General features: G+C 42.3%; 1 protein-coding gene across 1 annotated transcript in view; it reads left to right on the forward strand.

Annotated features, from left to right (window-relative positions):
* Positions 1–5,995: 5,995 nt before the first annotated feature.
* dennd1b (DENN/MADD domain containing 1B) overlaps positions 5,996–23,603 on the forward strand; it is a 77,076-nt gene continuing 59,468 nt past the window's right edge. The window contains exons 1-3 of the mRNA XM_030784328.1: positions 5,996–6,012; positions 6,727–6,791; positions 22,754–22,797. Coding sequence (XP_030640188.1) covers positions 5,996–6,012; positions 6,727–6,791; positions 22,754–22,797 — 126 coding nt within the window. The remainder of the gene's footprint in view (positions 6,013–6,726; positions 6,792–22,753; positions 22,798–23,603) is intronic.

Below are 23,603 nucleotides of genomic sequence, written 5' to 3' on the forward strand. Positions count from 1 at the left end.
ACGACGCGGCCGAGCAAAGCTGTCCGCCCCAGCACTGTTGAGATCACGAATCTCCTTGTAGATGCTCACAGGAGTTTGCTCCTGATCAGTAAGCACTTGCCTTGGGACCCACCTGCCGTCGGAAGATTGTGGCCGCGCCGGTCGTCCGCGACGACAGAAATTCTGCTGCAGAGACACATTCCCTCATTCAGCCACCGTTTGCTCGCTCAGGCGAACATGTCGAGCGTGCGTGTGGCAGTTCGTGGGGGGACCACTGCCCAAAGGCGTAGTCCTACTTACGTTTTATAAACATGCAGATACACCTTGGTGCAAAGGACAGAAAAATGAGTTCACTGTTCTCTAAATATTTTTGTTCTACATCTGATTTCTGAGAGTGTTACTGACTGGCGCTCTCCATGAATATCTGTATATATATATATATGAGTGTGTGTGTGTGTGTGAATGTCTATATATATATGAGTGTGTGTGTGTGTGTGAACGTGTGTGTGTGTGTCTCAGGGAGGGTTGGTGGGATTCTTAAGATGCAAGACATTCAGTTCATTTGGTCCTGGCCCAAGAGAAATGCCGCAGGGAGATATGAAAAAGCACATCAGTGCCAGGAGGCTATGCTGTGTACACAGATGGAAATTAATCTGTTGATGTATGTGCCATGTTTGTTAACAGTATGATTCAATCAGCTGCTGTAGGAGTTCCGTATACATGAGCCCTGAACTCTACAACTAATGCCAGAATGGACATCATAACAAATGTTTGTTTGTTTTTTTCTACCAATGGCCACATATTAACCTCACATGCCTGCATGTCAAGGCACAAGAAAACTGAATGAATAAATATATAAATAAGGTAAAAAAAAAAATTCTGTCTGGTCTAGTTTTGCAAGTGTTTTAGAGTATTACAGAGTCTGTCATTGTCTACAGTTTAAAAAAAAAAAGTGATTTTTTTTTTTAAATTATTATACATGTATAGGAATTTTCACATGGGGATTTTGCTGTGCTATCGAAACCAATTCAAAACAAACACAGACATGTCTTGCTCAACAGTGCACTCGTTGTCAAGATATTTAATGTTTGACTGATATAAGAGAATTTAGGAGATGATCATTCATGTTCTAAACAAAAGATAGTGTCAAATGACTGAAATTATACAGATTACTTCTCCTGACAGACCACCCAAACATGTATATATATATATATATATCTAAACCATTTATCCTGAATAAAATTGAACTCCTTTGGAGGCCAGGACTGAACTAGCCTTGAGAGTCAAGTTAAAGAAACATATGAAACATGTTAAATAAGGCATAGGCTTCATTCTTTATCAAGCGTGTGAATAAACATGAATTTTGATCATATATTCACTGACATATCATCTGAGGTATTCGATATTGTCGTGATCATGACATGTCAGATGAATAAATTAGCAGTGAAGATGAAATATTCATCGCTACAACAAAAGTCTCCACCCTTCAAATTCCTCGTCTGCAGGAACACTCCAACCTGTGTGACTCAAATCACGGCGGATGGATGTGATTCATACTGGTTCAAGAGGTGTGGATTGCACATCTGGCTCTCTGTATTTCATCATTTAAAATCGGGGAATAGAGGTAAAACTCCATGCTCAAAGCATTCCAAAATTCAGCCCGAATCCAGAAAAACAGACCACAGAAAAGTCATGTTCTTTTTGGACCGAGCTATGACATAGACCTTTGTCACACATCTACACATAAAAAAAAGAATTAAACGTTTTCTTCTTCGAAGGGTCTTCCACATTAACTTGGCCATATGGACACTGTGCAAGGGAGAAAAAGTTTGTGTTACTGTTGCAATGCACAGAAAAAAAATCAACAGAGTTTCACAATGGGTATATTGCATATACTATCAGTGCAGCTGGACCTAGTTGTTTCGTTGTTGGTAGCTAAAATGTGTTACACTGTCCTTTCTTACACATATGTTACATACCAACATATGTGTTAGGCCAGCTGATAGTTGACTCAACTGAAGGAGTGAATTGCAAATGAATTAATGTATTGGTAAATATTCATGAAATATGATGGGTGAAATTGAAAAAAAAAAAAAGAGTGCTCTGTTTTCATCTGAACGTTTACAATGCATTGGTGTTTAATTCTATATTGAACTGTTTTTACATGTATGATATTTGTTCCTTTGGACTCAAAGGCACCTAACGGAAGTGATACTTAACCCTAACCCTAATGTAAGTGACAGTTAACCCTAACCCTAATGTAAGTGACACTTAACCCTAACCCTAATGTAAGTGACACTTAACCCTAACCCTAATGTAAGTGATACTTACATGTCTACAAGCGCTTCCACAGCATTTTCCTCTTTTCAAATGAGCAAACTCAGTGAACACCTTGTATCCTGTTACTGGGTCAATGTATGTTCGTCTCTTGGCCTAAAAACATAAACACACATACACACACACACACACAGACACACACACACACACACACACATAATATTTTATTTAGCAAATATGTACAAGTTTAGCCAGGTTGGGATTACTCTGTGTAACTGTTTTCAGCCCTTAACCCTGAGCGCTATCCACTTTCAATTAGCTGAATAATATGGGTTAAATCCTGCTAAATACACTGCCACTTCAAAGAAAGTGGGTCCACAACCCCTTTGCTAAAGAGGTGTAAGAATACTGTTGATAAACATAGGTGTACTACAATATTTCTGCCCCAAACAGAACATCTAAGATCATTAACCTTTATCAGTGTACTTTTTAACAGCTACTCAGTGAGGTTACATGTTGTGAATACATGCAATGGACAGTGTTTTCAAAAACAGGTAACAATAGGCAAGCCGTTCAGAAGTTTGTCAATGTCATCTCTAAGTCTGTTTAAAATGAGAGCCCGCTTGTTTCAGCTATGACAGGCACCAACGCCAGGAGAGCCCCAGGCAATTCAATGACATGCCATTTCAAATGCCATCCCACTGGCCCATAGTGAAGCTGACACTGTGCACTCTCTGCATTGTGCATTCTCTATGTGTGCACTTCTTCAGTATCATGCTATCTACCATCAAGTTTGTGCGAACTATTAAATTATTGTTCCAGGCAGCAGAAAGGTACTTTTAGAGTGACCCATTGGAGCACTTGAACCGAAAGACGTCCCGCACTTCGCAACTAAAAAATAAAAAAAACTGTTAACAAGTGTTGCGAAGTGTTACTTTCAGACGAAGGTCATACTGGGAGATGTTTTTCAAATCTAATTTGACAGCGGGGGCATCAGAGGACTTCACAGGAGTCTGATGCATGCAGTGGTAACACAATGCGACCGTCCTGGTAGCTGCACGATTCTATTTAACTGTAACACCAACAAGTGAGACGTCCTTACCTGGCTTGCTTCCTGGTGAAGCTTATGAATTAATTTCTCACTGTCTGAGAGTGCGTATGTGCCATCAGTCTGACTGTGTCCATTCGCGTTTTCCATGTGATTTCCGTTCGAGTCGCTTTTGATTTCACTTGTCTTTAATGCTAGCCTGTGCTCGGCTTGCGTAGAGCAATCTCTAACCCGGGCTGACATTACAGTCAATAACTGGCTAACATCTGAATTTAGGAACAAAACTCGTCTTACGTTTAACGGCCCGCGTGGACAGAACATGTCGATACTTGAGCATAATACTTACAAAAAATCTGTATTATCAGACTGTAACCAGCACAACTACATGTACATGTAGAAGCACGAGCTTCTCTACTACAAGCTTCGCCATCAGCCTTTTCATGATTTTACTTCAAACAATTCCAACAGTTTATCCAAGTAGGACACAATCACCAGAACATTTATGAAGACACAGTGTTAATGCATCTCCAGACAGGCTGCTGTCCGTTGTCCTTGTAGAGTTGTTACTTGTAGTTGTAACCACCCCACGACGTTTCCGGCGCCCCTGATGCTCGGCTAGGGAATTGCGTTCAGCGTTAGTAATAGGAAGTTCCTACCCTGCTCAGTAACTGAGTACAACTTTTTACAACCATCATATTCTATGAGCTAAATGTTTTTCAACGACAGAATTTAAACAGACTTTACATGCACATTGTATAGCGTGTCGGCGTTGTACTATTTGTAGTAATCCATATATATATACACATACGTATATGTATGTGTGTGTTTATATACATATGTGTGTGTGTGTGTGTGTGTGTGTGTGTATTTAATCCACAAGGACCCATGTTTCCCATGTATACAATGCTTCCAGAATACAGTAACTCTTTCTTTGGGTTACATGGGAGAACAGCAATCCATGGCTGCAACGTTATGTATTGCTTACAGCAGCCTGCTAGTGTATCTACTGCACGTCCATGTAGCTAGACTATTAAATGTCAGAATAATGGCATTAATATGTGAATGTAGCACCACACAAGTAACAATGCATTGGCCACTATTTTATTCGTATTCACCTGTCTCTGTACTTCATGTGATCTCATTCAGAGTGATCCAGAGATTTTGAGGATTAGAATATATTTTGTTTAATTTTTGCAAATGCGGGACTGATGCGACTCATAAGACGTGTTTAAACACAGTGAGGCAGAAGTGAAGAGTAATGAGGCCAAGATCTGAACTAACCAAACCAAGACCTCACGTACCCACACTATTTCCTCCTAGTGCTAATTGTCAGAATGAAGCTTGTCTGTTATAGCCACTTGAAAACATTAACTCCTCATCAACAGGAGTTGTGGCTGTTTCAAGGTAGGCACATGATGGTACAAAAAAAAAATCATCACGCTGCCGTCACAGTTGTGGAGTAGAGATATTTTACAGATTCTGCAACGGCCTGAAGTGTACCAGATTGCTTTGATATAACATGGTGAGAATTTTAATGATAAAAGCATTATGTGACTGGTCTGATAATTGACTTATTACATTGTAATAACATGGGAGAAAGGCAATATCCCTGTGACATCTGAGGTATAGATTCATTCAGAATCAGTTATGTTCAGAGGCAGTTGGTGGTAGGATTATATGTGTAAACAAGAACAAATTGGTATACATGCATAAATTTCATAATAAAACTGGCACAGCAGTTTCATATCAAAACACACCAGAATGTCTCTGAATGTTTCAGTGATTCTGTCAAAAAATACATAAATGAACTTCACAAGAAGATCATATACGAAACTATAATAGTTCAGCTTTAATGTGCAGCTGTGGTCCATTTCCTTAAATGATTAAAATCAAAACTGGTGGGTGTTCTAACATTATGGGCGTTTCCACTTCCTGTTCATTACCACTACTGAAGCATCTGATCAGTTATCTTATTTTAGAATTAATCATGTGTTGTAAGGTGTTGTTTCAACAGTATTGCCCTCTTTATCAAGCAATTGCACAAGCTTTATTTAAGTGAATCATTCTCACATGTTAAGACCAGTTACAGTAATAGCAGTATAATAATGATAAATAAACCCATATAATTAACCTTAGAGATCCCATTACACATACCAGCAGTCCATAGTTGAGGCTCGCAAAAATGCATACCGTACAAGTCTGTGCGTGCATTTACACCTCACAACTTAAACTCAACATGTCTCATACATTCTGATTGTGAATGCATATGTGCCCATACGCTGAAATAGTCGCTTCGGATGTCTATCGTAGGATACGACCATTTTTGGGGGTGATCACTTGACTGCGCTACAAAGAGACAGTTCATAGAGGAGAATGTAGTGTAGCTAACAGGCAGCTGTGAGGTGGTCACTCGTGTCCACACGGCCCAGGTGTTCATCAAATGAAATGACGTCAGGAAATCTTAGGCTGTACTTCCTGGTGTTCTCTGGAACTGAAGCAGTCTGTTTGCAAGCCTAATAACCGGGAAGAGAGCGCAGAAATGCTTTAAAAGAAACGCGGTTCTGTAAGATATGCATATATTATAGTTATTAGTCGCATTACGCACAACCGGCTTCGGAGCGCGAGGTCTTACCCTGTCGCCTCGTGGATAGTAATCAAGCCGGTCTGAGGGCTGTCGAGATGTTGTAAACCATGGACAGCAGAATAAAGTAAGTCAGAGTTGTTTACTCTATCTGTAACATATTCTGTAAACAACGACAGACCGCGTGTGTATCGCCAGTGAATTATCTCTTGTAACTGTAGACACCAACAAGTCATTCATATTCAGGTTGTTAAGGTTGTTTATTGACTTAGCTTGTATTTTTTTTCTCGGTACGTTAGCTAGCTAGGTCAGCACAGGACTGTCTCGCGCGAGCTGACCAGTTAGCTTGTCAGCAGTGCCACCGCAGCCTCTCATCATGTGGCTAATAACTAGCATAGCTAGCCACATTAGCGCTAAGAAGCAGTCTGGCAGAGTAAAAACAAATTCCATTGTTAACAGCCCCATCAATACACTGCTGCACTGAGAACGGTAGAGGCATCCTGTTGATTCCAGAGAGAAATTCTAAAGCAAAACGGTGTTTTTTGGATAATCAGGTGATTCAATTATCCCCTTATGAATTACCTCTAGTACATTCAAGAGAAGGGTTAGCTCTCAGTGGAATAAAGTGTTGTTACCTTGACACCGGAGCAGAAAGTATTGAGTCCGCATCCACGGAATTATTTAACTGTGCAGTGACTGCTGGGGTGAATTATAACCATATGTCAAAACTTGCATGAGTTGTACTGAAGTGTATTTTAGTATTACGTTGTTCTTTTTCTTCTGACCTGTTGGAAATATGTTTGCATACTGTTAAAATGACTTTTTACAAAAACCTTTCCAGGGAGAATCCTGAGAGAACATTTGAACTTGCTCTACAGGTGGCTTGCCCTTCGTCCGAAGATGAAGGTGGGTAGACCAGAAATGCTCTGAATTGCTCATATTATGTTCCCATTAGTTTCCAAATCATTTTCACTCTGAATTTCAGAAGTTAACTGGTACAAAGTGTGACTTGCTGTAAGGTTATATCTTGTGACAGTCCATTACGTCCAGGGGAAGAACAGCAAGATGTTCTTTGTAATGGTGTTTCTCTGTAATAGGAGAACTGCAGACCAGGGCTTTCTGTTCCTTAATTGTTTGACTGATTTACTCTGTTAGTACATCATAATGCTCAGATGAGGCTGTTGACTAAAACCAAAGTGAGGTGGCTGAACTAATTCATGAGGTGCATATTCCCGACGCCTAAGAGAAAGCACGAAAACGACGTCTCAAAAGCAGTGCATTTGTTTCTGACAAATGGTCAGAAAATGATCGGCGTAGATAAATGAATATGGAACCGACTGACTTCTGGATGAACTTTCTAAAAGGCACTGATACAGAGGAATTTTGATTTGTGTGCTTTAAGTGTTTCCCAGCTGAAAAAAAAACAAACCCCACACACAACATAGGCCATTACAAATAGCACAGGAAATGATTCCTGCCACACTAGATTAAATATTCACTAGTTTCTTCCCTCATACGTTTTCCACAGCGATACCAAATATTATATAAATAATAAAAATATGAAAAAGGCACGCATGTTATACACATTATTTTTTCTGTTCCCACGCCACTACCACCATTTCTCATCGGTTTTTGACGTTAAAGAGGTGTGGAGCAGGTGGACCACTGATACAGCTGTTGAGATGTCCAAACGAGGAAAGTACTCCCCGGTCCAAATACTGACATGAAAGTTAATATGAGCTAAGATCTCATGTCTTTCTGAACCACTTCCCTCAAGCTCTTGCCAGGGTTAGTCTCATTTCCTGACCCTGACTCTCAGGAGCATAGCTCAGCCACTTTTCAGCCATCTCCCAAGCCCAAGGAATCGGGTCACCAGTCCTAAAACACACAAGCAATGCAAAGTGCAGGAAGCAGGTCTGACATGAGAAAGTTGTCGTATCAGTAGGCACATAAGTTGTCTTGTATTAGATTGAACGTTGTGGTTTCACAAGTGTTTTTTTTGTACGCTTTCTTTTTCTTTTCTTTTCTTTTCTTTTCTTTTCTTTTCTTTTTTTTAAGATAGGTGTTGGTTCTATATTGAAAACATGGGAAAACTAGTTCCCTTCTCAGTTCTTATGTGTCATAAATATCGCTCTTTTTTTTTAAATTCAGCTTTCGTGAACGCTTAATGTACTTTAACAGTCTGCTTTGCATTTTTCCCTTTGAAATGATGGTGCAGTGGAGTGAATTCACCGTAGATTTTGTAATGTCATTGCAGCCTACCTGTAGCATGTCTGTGTTTTTCTTTTGAATGCTCATGAATGCGTTTGCTAAGGCGGGCACAGCCCTGAACTACAAAGCCTGAGCTTTTTTCGTTTCAGTAAAAGACTACAATACTAAGTAATGGCTTCAGAAGATAAGATTTAAGCCTTTTGAAACATTGAAGGGACCCGTCTGGGCTCATATGTTCTAACCACTTATTTGTGTGAGCAAGTGGGTGTAAAGCGATTTGCTCATGTCTAGGGACCACAAAACATCCAAAGGGCACCGAGCACAGAGGGCAAGCAGAAACGCTGGGCCGGAGAGTTGTATGCAGTTATTGGAGTTGCGACTTTGACAGACCCAGAGACCATCGCTATGGTTTCCAATTTGACACTGGCGTTCTGCCAGTTGCCAGTGCTAGGGTTTGAGCAGGAGCCCGGGCAACGCATCGGTGCATTTCTTTGTTGTCTTAAGGTTGGAGAGCCTAAGGGAATGGTCTGAGATACGGAGAGCTTTGTTAGACAAGGATGTTTGCCTTGCGCGTAGTCAGATATTTGCTGCTCGGAGTGATATTTGTTTGTTTATTTATTTATTTATTCATTTATTTATTCCTGATGAAGTGAACGGCACGGGTTGCTCACAGACAGAGAGATCTGAACGCAGCGATGTTCTAATGCTTTAGTTTATTTTGAGGTCCTCTGACATTTTAACTATTGCGTTGGTGGAAGAGGAGCCCAGTTCCGTGAAAGATGGTTTATGACAGTTATGATTGTTTTAACTGGCCTAGTTATGTTAAAAGGATGTTGGGGGAATGGCTAACTTTGTATTTTTTATTTTTAGAAAAAAAAAAAAGACATGATACCATCAGTACAGTAGTGGTGTGACAATTTGTGTACGGTAATAATAGACTAGGCAGATTTTGTCTCGATGGAGGAAGCATAATGTTTACCCATGCTGCATGCTGATTTAGCTGGTGTTGTTGAAACTCAGCAACAACTGTTGAGAAACCCTTCAATTTACTGTGCAGTCAAGATAGTGATGAAATTAACAGAACTGAGGCAAAGAGAGTCATTTTATATTTATGTGAAGTGTCATGACATTTAACTTCAGTAGTGATACTGCAGAACAGTGCATATGGTCACATACTTCACAATGGCCCATCACCACTTCCTGAAACACTTTTACTCAGTGTTTGAGAGTAGGCAGTGATAAAGTTTAATAATGTTTATTGTAAATGGGGTCCAGATTAACTTAAAAGAAGTGGGATGCTTCACGAGTCATTTTTTGCATCTACTCTCCAAAACGGTTTTGGCTTTTTTTTTATAAAGACATTATAAATAGATAGATTTATAGACATAGATATTTTTCTTTTCATAATTTGGGCAGTTTCATTTCAAATGATTGATACTTCCTCTATCATCAAACAGTTGGAAACTAATAACATTTTTTTTTTTCTGAGAAAAAACAAATCAAAACCCAAAAGCCAAAAATGTTCACACTCAGACATGACGGCGTGTAACTGTGGTCTGAGGCATTGGTAGTACGCGCTTATGAGCGGTCTCATCTGTTTAAAGAGTGGTGCCTCTCTGACTGCTTTGGATGACTGCTCATCCAGAATAATAATTAAAATAATAATAAAAAAAAAAAATAATAATATATTCCATAATAATTCCTAGCTCTTACTTGGATATGGAAGCTACAGCTGTCAGAGCAACATAGTAGTACTTTTCAGACTGATGTTGCTGGATCTGATGTTATTCAGTGGTCTAATTTTGTAAAACAGGGTATCATTAATATTATTTTCTCTTTAGTTACGTGGCAGAATTTCAGTTGTAATTGTTTATGTATTCATGTTTTTTTTTTTTTTTTGATTCTGAAAGATAATACGATTGGATTCTGTCTGGCTTGTTGAAAACTAAACTTTGGAAGCGAGCAAGCTGAAAAATCGGCCGGCGCGTTTTAGCCAAGCTGTCCGCGCTAACGTTAGAAGTCGAATACTTGGCCGCTCCTCATTCAGCAAGACTGGCGTGTGCGTGCGCTTGGCTACATTGAGCCATATTGATGTTTTTCCAACTCGGCGCCAAAGCAAGCAGATGACGCTCCTCGTGCCAAGGCAGTAGGTGGGGACAGATGCTACCTGTCTTGCCTGCTCTTTTCATCCAGATTGCTCTTGGTAATAAAGCAATAAAGGTAATAGATCAGAAAATCAATTTTTACAGCTCACGCTGGTGCGGCAATTAGTAAAACGATTTTTCATTAACTGTCAGCGGCTTTATTTCTTCGTCAGCTCGTGTGAGGACGTCTTCCTGCATTTCAGGGAAAAGTTGGAGCGAACTCGTAGCCACGTCTTAACCCAGTGGCAGCCAGCGGCCTGTGTGCTGATTCTCGCAGAGCCTTAATTCTTCAACAAGATGGAAAATGTCGCGAGCTACCTTTTGCACATGTATATTCTATTCATGCATCACATGGAGAATGCATATCTACTACTGTTGGTTGTAATAATTAGCAGTGATGTTCACGCAGTTGTGTTCTGGTTGCCTGGGATACCGTGGTTAATAGCAGTGATGTTCATGCGGTTGTTTTCTGGTTGCCTGGGATACCGTGGTGTGATACTAGATACTCAGAGAATAATGAACCACTCATTAAAAAAAAAAAAAAAAAAAACACTCACAGTTACTATCACAAGTGTATAGGAACTTTAAGAATCGCTTGAGCAGTGAAATTTAGCAAAAGAATCATTTCTTGCTCTGTGCCTCCCTGCTTGTGCCTGAAATAACCTGATTGGTTCACAGCTGTGTCTGAGGTCAGCGCAAGACTAACACTTAGGTGGGAGTCCGCTGTCGAACTATCAGATGTCACAGTTAGTAAGATGGTGTTGATTGGTTATTAGTGATAACAGGCGACTCAGACGAACGCATGATCCCTGGACGTGTCACACTGATCGGCCAGTAAAACTCTTTTCTTTTTGTTCTGGTTGTATAATTTTTTCTTTCTTTCTTTCTTTTTTTTGATGAACTGCACATAGGACGTCTGGGCCACAGGTTGTCTAAGATATCACCCAAAGAATCACTGTTAAGCAAGCCTGCAGAGCAGACACCACTAATATCACTTGGTATTTCATGCTGAACTGTGCAACTGGGTCTGGTTTTAGGCTACGTACTGATTCACACTTCATGGAAGTTTAATGGATGATGCAATACCTTAGCTTCTTCTGTTCTGTGCGTGGGTGTTTTGTGTTTGAGAGTGTATGAAAGAGAGCGTGTGTGCGTATGTGTGAGTGTGTGTGTGTGCACGCTTGCATCTGTGCGTGTGTGTTTGCCGTGTGCGCGCGCGCGCATACATGCTTATTATTAGTTGGTTTGAAACTCACTGTAGCTTTAGCTCAACTCAGTGTTCTTATAATGCAGCCTGATATAAAGCTTACTCAGTGTCCTGACCTTCATAAATTAATCACTCTACTGAAAGAAACAAAAAACAAAACCCAATCCCACATCCTTTATTTTTTTGACTGCGGATCTCCCCCATGACTGGTATGTCAAAGTGTCAAGAGCAGTCACTATGAGATTGTAATCTGCTCTTCCAAGGACGTCATTTCTGAACATCAACGTATAGGCTAGCGCTTTTTTCTATCTCTCTCCCTCTCTCTTCTTTTTGAGCAGAGAAAAAAAAAACAGGCAGTGTAAACATGATGTATTTTCCTCATCCTCTAACTCCTCCCGGTTCAGTTCCTTTCTGTAGTCATTTTGCAGAACTGAGAAGTGGTTTGTTTCTTTAGACCTGTTCATCTTTTGCCATTTACAGACACCAGACATTCTCTTAAGTTTGTATCTTAATCTTTCTCTCTGATCACTGTGGTGCTCAAAAAATATGTTATTTTCTTTAAAAAAAACAAAACTGTTTCACTGTATGAGAGCGCTATAAGAGCTTGTTGGCCTTACTTTTTGGGGGGGGGGGGGGCGCAGAGTACTGAAGTCTTGTTTTCTAGCCCAACACTGCTATACCTGTTTCAGCTTAACAGTGGTTGTACTTTGATTACAAGGTAGTTGTTGACAGTAGCAACAATGTGGCAACTTGTAGGTCCCCCTTCCCTGTTACTGCAGAAGCACTTCTTGCAGTTACACCCAGTGCCATGTACATGTATGCCACCTTGTCTCCAAATATGAATGGATTTGAAAAGTGACTGATGATTCTCTGGGGCCATAGATATCTGTCGGCGGCTGCTGGGCAGTCGTTGCACAAACAGGGTGTTGAGGTTTTTTTTTTTTTTGTTTGTTTGTTTTTGTGAGTGTGTGTGTGGGGCGGGGTGAGTGAAGAACACACGTTTTGACAGGAAAAGTCAACCACTGCAGGGTGAAGATAGCTCTTCTCTCAGGTGGTATGACCGTGTCGTATAGAAGGAACAGCACTGCGGACCCAGCAGCCGTGGCCCGGGTTCTGACTGTGGACACTAAGGCAAATCTGCTGATTGTTGAAATCTGAGAGGTACCATACTGCCGAGCTGGTTGACTGGGCTTGCATCACTCTGACGCATCCCAGAAACTTAAACCAAGAGGAGGTTTGGCGGGGGGAGGGGGGGGGGGCATCCTCATTGAAATGCGCTGTTGCATTTAGTCTGCAAGGCTACAGAACGAGCACCAGGCGTAGTTTTCGTGGATGCTATTCTTAGAAGGCCTTCACATTTGCTAAAAAAATAGGAACTTGATCAATAATTAAACCACCTCGATGAAGCAGGAATTGCGTTATCTATCCCTTGTACGCAGTACTTTTCAACATGTTGACGAATAATTCACATTGGTTTCCAGCAAAAAATTTTAAAGACTCAAAACTGGTTTGGGGACTGGAAGTATAAGAACGAGCAAATGTGTCCTGATTATCAGTGTTAATTAAAAGGAAATTGTGAGGAGATACCTGAACAAGCCACGTGAGTGAGTTGCACTTGGGATGCTATTATTTTCCACTATCTTACTCAGTCTGTAGTAGACGCTTGTGTTAAAACCACAGGACTTTTTTCCACATCAAGTCAAGTTGTGTGAACATTGCCTTGCGGTTTGGTGATTCTCAGACTCATGAGCAACCTGTTATTGACATTATGTTATGAAGCACACATAACACATAGACACAGAATCTCTTTTGAAAGAGAAGTCCTCAGAGAGCAAATCAGATCGCCTGCTGGTTCCCCAAGGAAATACGAGAGGCCAGACAATAGAAACAGGTACTAGAACTGCGCTCTAGTCTTTCTCTGAAGTTCCTCCCTGTCAAATTTGCATTGACATTTTTTTTTTTTTAATCCAAGAGACTGAACCTAGCTGGCTGTCAACCCAATTGTACAGTAAAACATTTCTCAGAAGTACTGGTAGACTGACATGATTAGATTTTAATTTCAGCTCTAAAAATCCTTTTAATTTACCACTCACTCTCTCAATAAAAATTACTTGTGAGACGGATGATTAGAGTGGTTCAAGTCAGTGTCAGATTCCTAGTTTTTTTTTTTTTTTTTTTTTGAGTGAAACCAAATGAATTGCCCACTTATGATTAGGTACAAGGCTCCACAAACAAACTGCATTATACGCCCACATGAGCATGGCTGTGTAAGCAGGATATATGTATGAAACCGTAAGACATGAGCATTTGGTGAGTGAAGAAGGGAAAAAAAAAAGTAATGGAACTATATGGACTCCCGTGATGTTCATGTGAGGACAGACTTCTGGCAGTTTTGTGGGTTTCATATCGGAGTATTGGCCCCTTTTTTGGGATACAGCCCATTTTTCACTACAGAATGTAGGTCAGTCCCAATGCATGTCTTTGTGAGGGCTTAGCAGCGCTATTTGTCATTGAGTATCATGTGACTCATACATGAGGTCTTTGTTGTCACACATGGCACCGTGTTCTCTCACCTGATTGGTTCACGGCGCCAGCCCTGATTCAGTGAGTGTCAGACAGAATTAGCATATACAGTATTGTCATTGCTTAAGTATGCAAGCACGCCTTCTCCCTTCCCCTCTACCTTCAGTCATATTCCCTCAAATCATTAATCAGTTTCCCAGACTGTGAAAATTATCTATCCCTTTGTTACTTTATATGCAGGTTGTAATGCGGCCTTAGCGCGTGCTGTAGCGAGTAGAGTGTAGAGTGACAGAGGGACTTGTGTTCAGTAATTGACAGTGCAAAATGCTTCTGTAGAACCACTTCTGTTTAATAAGATCGATGAGCTCATAGAAAACATGAACAAAAAACAACCGTCGACAGTCTCTACTCTGCTCAGAGAAAATTATACCGTGAAGCCTTGGATTTGAGAAAGCGTGTTCATGAAATCTCTTAATTTTTAATTTTTTTTTACGCAGGGCTATCAGTTACATTTTACATTGTCATTTGATCATAAATGAAAATGGTCATTGTTGGGTCGTTTGGTACCACAAATGACAAATAAGAAAGAAAAATATTGATGCATATTGTTTGTGTATGCACCATGATTGAGCCATGTAATTTCCATTGGGTTATGTGTGATATGTTGTGGTGAAATGTAGTGAGCACTGCTATTTTTAATCTTACGTCTGGAATGCTCTTCCCCCACACACAAACAAAAAACAACTACCATTTGGAGCTAGGGCTAATCAGGGAACATCATCAATTGTCCTTCGAGCAATTTTGAGACTCTAGTTTACACATAAACCAAACAGAGTATATGTGTTTACGTATAAACTAGACAGAGTGTATTTTTACTCTGATAACAAAAGACTGTGTACTGTCTTTGAGCCTTTAATGCGTCACTGACTGGGTCAGGCAAAGTGCTGCAGGTTTTCTGTGCCGCCTCTAAACAGAGTTCGCCGTGACCAGTTGTTAATTGTCATCCTCTTGAATGGATAATTGAGGGTTTTTTTTTTTTTCACCCTCTCACAGGTACCTCCGCTTTAGATGTGTGTATGTATCCATGTGTATGTGTGAAGCAGATGGTGTGAGCATATGGTTCGGAACTTGTGATTACCTGCTGCAGCCTTAGCTCCAGCTTCTCTCCTTGCACACTCAAACTGGGACCAGTATTGCCCACCTCCCTCCCCCCCCCCAGCCCCAGTTGGAGCTATAGGTATTTGAATGTCCATGAGAAGTGGCCTCACTCTGTGATTATACCACAGTCGGTTGACTATTGAGATTAGCGAGTTGAGCCATGCTTCACTAACAAACAGAAGCAGTCCGTCTGTTCTGTGCATATAAATTACCCTGCAGTCAAGAGTTAAGGTTTTGATTTCTTATCAAGATTGGTGAACCTTGTTTATTCTCTTTGTGGTGATGCATATCACCATTTTTTAAAGAAAGAGAGAGAGAGAAAAAAAGTAGAAAAGTAGAAAAAAAAGACGTTGCATCGCTGACTTCTTGAGGAAATGGTATGCAAAAATTTTCTTTCGCGAGTAGACAGTTGATAAACATTCTCTGTTTGGACAAGTATCGTGACAGACTCTGCTAATGTGCGGTGATATGCAGAGACTGTCACGATGCTGGCATCCATATGCTGCTCCACTCAATCATAAAGCTGTGAAATTGGGTTACACCCCAACTAGCTCCAAGACTGTATTTTTTTTTTCTCTCTCTTATGCCAGTTATTTTTAATGCCGTTTCGATATGTTGAAGCATATTTTATTGTATGCAGTTGAGTTTTCGAGGCCGGTCTGTTATTGACTGAGCTGAGCAGTACCCTCGGATGAGCAGAGGAAGTGCCGTTGACTTTTAACTGTTAGAATAGCTGAAGTAACCCGGCCAATGGGAATTGCATTAGGCCTTTGCCAATGGACTTGGCTCTGTGTGAGACGAAATGATGAGGAAGTCGTGAATGAGATCAAAGGGAACCGACACTGTACGACGTTCGTGCTTTAAAAGCCATCGGAAGCGTTTGCATTGTCTTATGTGGGCGAGACTTCATGAACTTCATGAACCTTAACCGACGTTTAATACACGCTGATGTATGTTGTGTCTCAGGGTAGTTTTTTTTTTTGCTGTCGAAAGTCTAAAAGCACGCACCGAGAGTTCTGTTCAACGTTGAGCTGCAGACGAGCGAGGTGAATTTTCATCCAAAATCCGTCTATGACGGAAAGAAGTTCTACCCGCTGGCGCTTGTTTTCCATTGTGTACATTAAGTACGCGTACACTCGCAGCCTCAGTGTATCTGTGATCCACAATCTGCACCCGAGCGAAACAAGTTTGGGATCAGTATGGTAACTTTTAAGAAGCATATCATTGCAGAGTAGTGTATCCTTTCTTGAGGTCTTTGCTCACTAAAGTAGCATGAAATGTAATGCCATTTTCAGCATGCAATCGGGGGGGAGAAAACATTTTTAAACGTTTCAGAGTGTTTTCTTTTCTGCTCGAGCTTTGAAAGATGCCAGTTAATCTGCTTACCCCTTTAATTGTGAACGCTGGGGGTGGAGCTGCTTGCAGCGAGAATAAACTCACTGATCCAGAAGTAAACTGATGACCACAGTTATTCCTTGCTTTTGGCTTCAAATGCCCCCCCCCCCTCCTTACTTCCCCATCCTCTCTCCTCCCCTCTTTCGTTGGAAGAAAAAAGCTCCTCGCGCCGACAATAGAATTTTTTCTTTTTCTTTTCTTTCTTTTTTTTTTACCATATGTTCGGTTGACATCTTCATCAGGTTCACAGCAGGTTACCATAGTTAACTTTCACTCCACTGCTTGACAGGATTTTCTCCTAGTTCTTGACTAGCTGGCTCAAAGTCTAGACGGGCAAAAAAAAAAAAGAAGCAAAAAAAAAAAAAAAAAACAAGAGCTTCCAGCGTGCCACGCACAAAGGCGTTATTGTGGATGTTAAGTAGCTGCAGCTTCCTCTTACTGGCTGCCTCTTTTACACAGAAACGGGTCGGTCGGCACAAAGACAATGGCTTTGTTCTGGACCCTAGAGCGGGCTAATCCGGACCACTAACATACTGTGAAATAAATCTTTTCTAGATAAGAGAAAAGAGTCGAGGAGTGGAGGGGGAAAAAAAAAAAAAAGAGAAAAAAGCAGTCATTGCAGAGGAGGTCAGGGTTCAGCAGTTTAACCTCTGGCCAAGAGCGAGAGGAACGAGGAGGTAAATGGAGAGAGAGAAAGGAAGAACATGGAGACACAGGCTCTACAAGGCCTTACGCACATGGGTGGGGATCCGCCCGCCCCCAAAAAGTTGCGGAGTTGCGGTTAGGTTTTCCTGCACCTCTCTGAACCGGGACAGCCAAGGATGTGGATCTGACTGGATGGTGGTATCTCCTCGTCGGCCTTAGGTCTCAAGCCCTCGGTCCTTAGTCCAACGTTAAAATGGAAATGAACCGATTTACCAGTTTCATTTCTGCTAGTGGTGCAGTTCTGTGGGACGTGTGGTGTACATGACATCCAAAAAAAAAAATATCCAAAGATGATTTTAATGTCCTTGTTGTCCCAGTTTGAGAAGTGTTGGGTTGTTGGGAGTTGTGTTTTATTTTTTTCACTCAGCGCTTGTTCTTGAAGCCACGTGATTCCCCTCTTCCATTTTCGATGAGTAGTTGGTTTGGTCTGTAATGTTTCTTCCTATGTATGTGTTGTCAAGGCAACTATGCTTTATTTTGATCATAGTACTCTCAGTTTGTTCTTAATTCAAGTTCATCTCAGGTGAATCGGACCCCATAACGCGTTCGCAGACTGTTGTGAAAAGCCAGGCGGCTAAACTATCCTGTTTGCATTTACAGCGTGTTTATTTTCTTGTCTGTTTGGCCTTCTCCCGGCCTGCCTTTGGCCCCCCCCCCCCCCCCCCCCACTTCTGCAGCGCTCTCCATGTTCATTACGTGTTTAGATGGAGGTGGTAAAAAGTCATGTCAGCGTTGAGAGCCACTCAGCTCTCGCCACCGCTCACCTATTAACCCCCCCCCCCCGCCCCCCCCCCCCCTCACCGCTCCAGCGCTATCAAAGCGCTGCCTATCGACTTTTAAAGACAGGCATCCCTGGGACGTCAAAACATTGATTTACGGCTGACCCGTGCTGCCGGTGCTCGGGGCGGTGGCGTGTTGCCACGGCGCCGCGGTCCTGTCGAAGGTTAGCCACGCTTGAAGCCCAAGAGGATCAGCGGGGCCCCCCGTGAGACCGTCACCACCAAGCCACCCCAGCACCTCAGCCTCACATTGGGCGCGAAGCAAAAGAAATAGCTCACTCCGCCGAGGTGATTTCAATTCAATTCTCACCCATTAGACATGTTTGCTCCGTGTTCAGATTAGCCTACTCCCTCTGCCTGACAGAATAGGCCTGCTTGTTTTTTTCTTTCTTTCTTTCTTTCTTTCTTTCTTTCTTTCTTTCTTTTTTTTTTCTCTCTCCCTTTGGTCGGTCAGGCATGCTGACACTTTTAAGGAGTTTAGGTTCTCTGTGGTGGTGGTAATATGAAAGTGGTGCTCTCGGTGTATGGATTGACTGCTCTGCCTCCACCCATTCAACAGAGCACCTTGTGGTGGATGTTAGTGGTTTGCTTGCAGACAAGCAAAATTCTGCCCAGGTGGTAAAATGGATGATTTTTGTTCATTGGTTATCTGGTTCACAACTTGTTAAACTCTTAATTAAACAAATGATTGGAGTCTTGTTTGTTTGGTGTATTTTTTCCTGTAGCTTGGAGTTTGAGGAAGACTTTAATTTTGTGTGTGTGTGTGTGTGTGTGTGAGCCTAAGCAGTGTCTAACTATCTTTCTTGTATTGTTTCTGCATGCAATTTCCATATATATCTGTGAGCTTTCATTGAATGCGTGAAACTGACTGAGACAGAGAAAGAGAGAGAGAGAAAGTGAGAGAGAGAGAGTGTGTGTGTGTGTGTGTGTTGAGGAGTGTGTTTTCCTATGTTTCTGTCTGTCTGGTTTGATGTTTGCTTGTGTGTGTATGTGTGTGTGTGTGTGTGTGTGTGTGTTTCTATGTTTCTGTGTGTGTGCGTGTCTGTGTGTGCGTTTCTATGTTTCTGTGTGTGTGTGTGTGTGTGTGTGTGCGTACACGCGCTCTCTGGCTGGCTTGGGGCGTTTCACAGACCTGCTGGGAACAGGAGTGGTCTCAGAGCGGCAGGCCCAGGAGGGGTGCGGGCGGTGAGTGAGAGGGGCGAGAGAGTGAGAGAGAGAGAGAGAGAGAGAGAGAGAGAGAGAGGGGTGTGTGAGGGGGGATTATGCAGCCCCCAGGTCTGTCACGGTGACATTTCTCTCCCTGCCGCAGCAGCAGGGGTTGGGTTTACCCTCGTAACCTTCAACTTTGAGCCCTAACCCATTAATCCCTTTTGTGTCTGCCGCATGCCTCTCCCACTCCAGCACACTCACAATATGGCAGCAGGGGCCTGGACAGGGACCCAGTTGGGCTCTTTGACAGCACTCACAAACAGACAAGAGCCTTCATCTCAGCCTGCTCCCTAGTGTACTAATTCTCCGCAGGAAAAGTGGACAGTTGGTGTCCAAGTCTGGGTGAAAAAATGATTTTCACCTGTTTTTTTTTTTTAATGCCTGATTAGCAGATCAGTTGTCTTTGTCTGCGATAAATTCAAATCCTTATGTCATCAGTCATTGTTTCGAGGTGTTTATTGCTCTTAAGTGAGAAGGAGATGCATTTTTTTTTTTTTTTGTCAGGAGAGAAGTCTTTGTTTGGAGTCTGCTCCATCCTCTGACTGACTGCGCAGAATGAATATCTCTCTAGCCGGACGTAAGGCAGTGCACGCGCGAGAATTAGAGGAACTACAGGGAGATCATATGAGAACTCATAGGTCTCCTCATCCCGATAACGACAACAAGCAAGTTCTTTGCGCAGTTGAACTGATTCAGCGTTTGAGTAAATATTGGACTTTTTAAATCCAGACATAAAGACAGTGCTGATCCAAAGAGGGCTGGTGAAGCGGGCCGGTTTAAAGAGAGCGCTGATCTGAATTTAGGCTTTTAATGTGAATCCCTCGTGATCGGCAAACTCCCGTGGGGGCTAAGATTTACAAACCTCCCCCGTATGAATAAGCATGTGTCTCCAAGTATGTTTGAGCACTCCATCTTTTCATAAAAAGACCCTTTAGGTTATATTCTGCAGTAGGTGCATGGTTGGAGGGCAAAGCCCCCCCCCCCCCCAATCCCGTCTGCTTTCCTCCTTCATCTCTCTCTCTTTCCCTCTCTCTGCCCATCTCTCCCTCCCCCCCCCCCCCCCCCCCCCACAGTCCTTTGCCCCGTTTTCTCTCTCTCTCTCTAACTCTCCGTCTGTCTCTCCCCATCACGCTTTCTTCCCTCTCTTTCTGTCTCTCTCTTTTTCTCTCTATCCCTCTCTCTCTCTCTCTCTCCCTTGTTCTCTGTCTCTATGGTAGAGGTTCTCATCCTCTCACCCATAAAATCAGCATAAAATTGACCTAACTCTGCCAGATCAGATGGAGGATCTGGGATATAAAGCCCTGGGGAGAAGGAAATTCAGTCCTTGCAAAAATCTTATAAGACATGATCCGTAAAATCTGGGAATGGGATTATGTAACGCACCTTTGTTCACTTCTCACAAACCTGTGCTCTCCAGTGGTGAACGTGGAATCGTGTTTGGGTTTACTGGTTTTTTTGGGGGGGAAACCAACTGGTGAGACTGTTGTGACATTGTGAACACAAGCAGAAAGGGAATCTGTTATTAGAGGGAGAGAGAGAGGGAGAGAGAGGGAGAGAGAGAGAGAGAGAGAGAGAGAGAGAGAGAAAGAGAGAGACCTATCAAGTGATAGCAGTAATTTTGCTCCTCTGGTCAGTTGAGCATAGTAGCCTGTATTCTCAAGTCATCTTGACCCAAATGGGCATTAGTGTAACAGTAATTACAATATAACATACTGGCCGGAGGCTTAGATATAATTAACAATTACAGAAATAGTGACAATCATTGAAGAAATTGATTCAGTCTATCATAGTCTTTCAGTGAATTATCTCTTGAGTGCTTAATTTTTAAGGATGTACAAAGATCACATATACATTAACCTCATGACAGCGCGTCACACACCCCGCATGGCAAAAATCTCACCACCTCAAATTTAAATGATGATTTGGGCTTCAGTAATAAAAAAAAAAAAGATTGTGAAAACCACTAGATAATTACGGTGTCTTGACAAACCATGAGCGAATCTGAACCTCATAAGAAGGTCATTAAAGGTCTGTGTAATTCGTCGTCAGGTTAGGGGAAAGCCTTAAAGGGCAGAGTTTTTTGGTGTGTGTCTCTGACACTGATCTGATTACTAGCGAGGGTGTGTTTATGATGGCAGTGGAGGTATTTATAGAAACTGTGCTGATGGCAGGCCCACGAGGTTTCTGTTTGATCTTCGTGTTTGCAAGTCTCTGTGCCAGACAGGATATTTGAGCTTCCGGTAGTAGAGACGAGTTTTTTCCTGTGCCGGCCCTGTTAGGGGGTTTTCTAATTGCCACCTCATCAACTGGTATGCCGTGCTGTGTCTCATCTCTCGTACTTAATGTATTAATGCAATGTTTAGTTTTCACTGGATTGTGGTTGAGAATGAAAGATCATGAACCGTCTGCATGCATGCATGCATGCGAATGTGTGTGTGTGTATGTGTATATGTATGTGAGAGAGAGAGAGAGAGAGAGTGAGTGAGAAAGGAGGTGGGGGGTGACCTTGACCCACAGGGTAACCGTTTAAATCAGTTAGCCCCTCAAGTTGTCCTCCTCACCCACTGACCCTCAGAACACACTGTGGTTTATCGCTGTCCTAAGTGATCTTATGGGGCTTACTCATAACAGAAACAATGTGCATGCACATGTGTGTGTGTTTGAGTGTCTGTCTGTTTGGGTGTGTGTGCATGCACATGTGCATGTGCATGTACATGTGGTGTATGTGTGCGTGTTTGTGCGTGTCTGTCGAGTGTGTGCACATGAGCGTGTGTTTGTGTCTGTGTGTGTGCATCTGTGTGTGTGAGTGAAAGACAGAGAGAAAGACAGAGGATGTACCATAGTGATGGATAATGCACTGTTTAAAAAAATTCCTGTTTGACAACTCCATATACAAAATGTTTCTTGGTGTGGCAGATTTCCTCATGATTTATCAAGTTCTTATTCTGTTATTCTGCACAGTGTAAAAGAGGGCAGGCACACGAATACACAGGCACACACACACACACACACACACACACACAGACCTGTCTATATCTCACTGGGGACTTGCCATTGACTACCACTTTACCTTAACCATGACAAAGCGATGAAAAAGATGACTAAGTCTACCCAAACCATAAACATAAATCTAAAAATTGTAGGTTTTAACAATTCCAGGCATATCTTTTTGTTAAGTGGTTTCCCAATTGGGAACCAACAGAAGTGTCTTTTTTATTTTTTGTTTTGGTACTCACACCCTCATGGGAACATTTGGTCCCAACAATTCCACAAGACATTAAACCACACACACCCAAACACTTCACACTCTATCCATACTTTATTCACTGCTACCGAGTGTGTATCTGTATGGGCCTTCTCATGCTTTACATTAGCATATACAGAAGCCGCTGAGCTCTTCCGTGGGTCTTGGTACAGTGTGCCGACATGTAGAAGAAGCCACCCTTGCCCCCGCCCCCCTCATTAATATGTATGTCTTGTGAACGCTGTGCTGTGTTGTGCAGCCGCTGATTAATGCTGTCTGTCAATTACTTACAGATCCAACAGTGCTGTGGAAGTTCCCCCAGGACTTCGGAGACCAGGTTGGAAACATAGAAAGAACTTTTCTCTCTCTCTCTCTCTCTCTCTCTCTCTCTCTCTCCCTCGTTCTCTCTGGCTTGCTCTTTTCCCTACTCATTTCTGTTCAAACGAACCCCCCCTTTTTTTTTAGACTCCACCTTTTCAGTGAGTGCCCCCCCCCCCCCCATCTCTCTCTTTCTGTCTCCCTCTCTCTCCCTCTCTCTCTCTCTCTCTATCTCTGTCTTTCTGTCTGTCTCCCTCTCTCTCCCTCTCTCTATCTCTGCTGATAATGAAAAGCAGTGAGCAGATCTTCAGTAACTGAGGTTTGGGGTAATTATCATGCAGCCGTGACAGGAATGAGCATGACGGCTGCGGCTGCTGCTGTCTCTGAATGGGGTTTCCTGTGCTGCCTTCACTTGGACCTCCATGTCCTCTCTGCCTACTCTCACCGATTCACACATCACACTCAGTCAAAGCCATCAGACCTAATGCCGAACAGGACACTTGCTTTCTTCTCTTCACTTAACCTTGTGATCCTGTAAAATACATGTCTCACAAAGAATATGATCCTCAGAATAAAACAAAAATATCTCTTTCCACAATTCTGAGAGTGCGACGCCGCGATTTTGATCCGAATGACACGGCGCAATCAGTTTATCGTTAACTAAAAGCGAGGCCTCATTAGAGCGAGGTCTTCCTTGAAATATAGTTACGCTCTTTTCATAATACAAAGTCTGCTGAAGGAGGCCAGTTCGTTTAGTCCGCGCGAGATTTGTTTGAAACGGGCATTTAGACGTTGCTTCCGTAACGGAATGAGCCCCGAAAATGA

This window comes from Chanos chanos, chromosome 9, assembly GCF_902362185.1.
Source record: "Chanos chanos chromosome 9, fChaCha1.1, whole genome shotgun sequence".
NCBI classification, from domain to species: domain Eukaryota; kingdom Metazoa; phylum Chordata; class Actinopteri; order Gonorynchiformes; family Chanidae; genus Chanos; species Chanos chanos.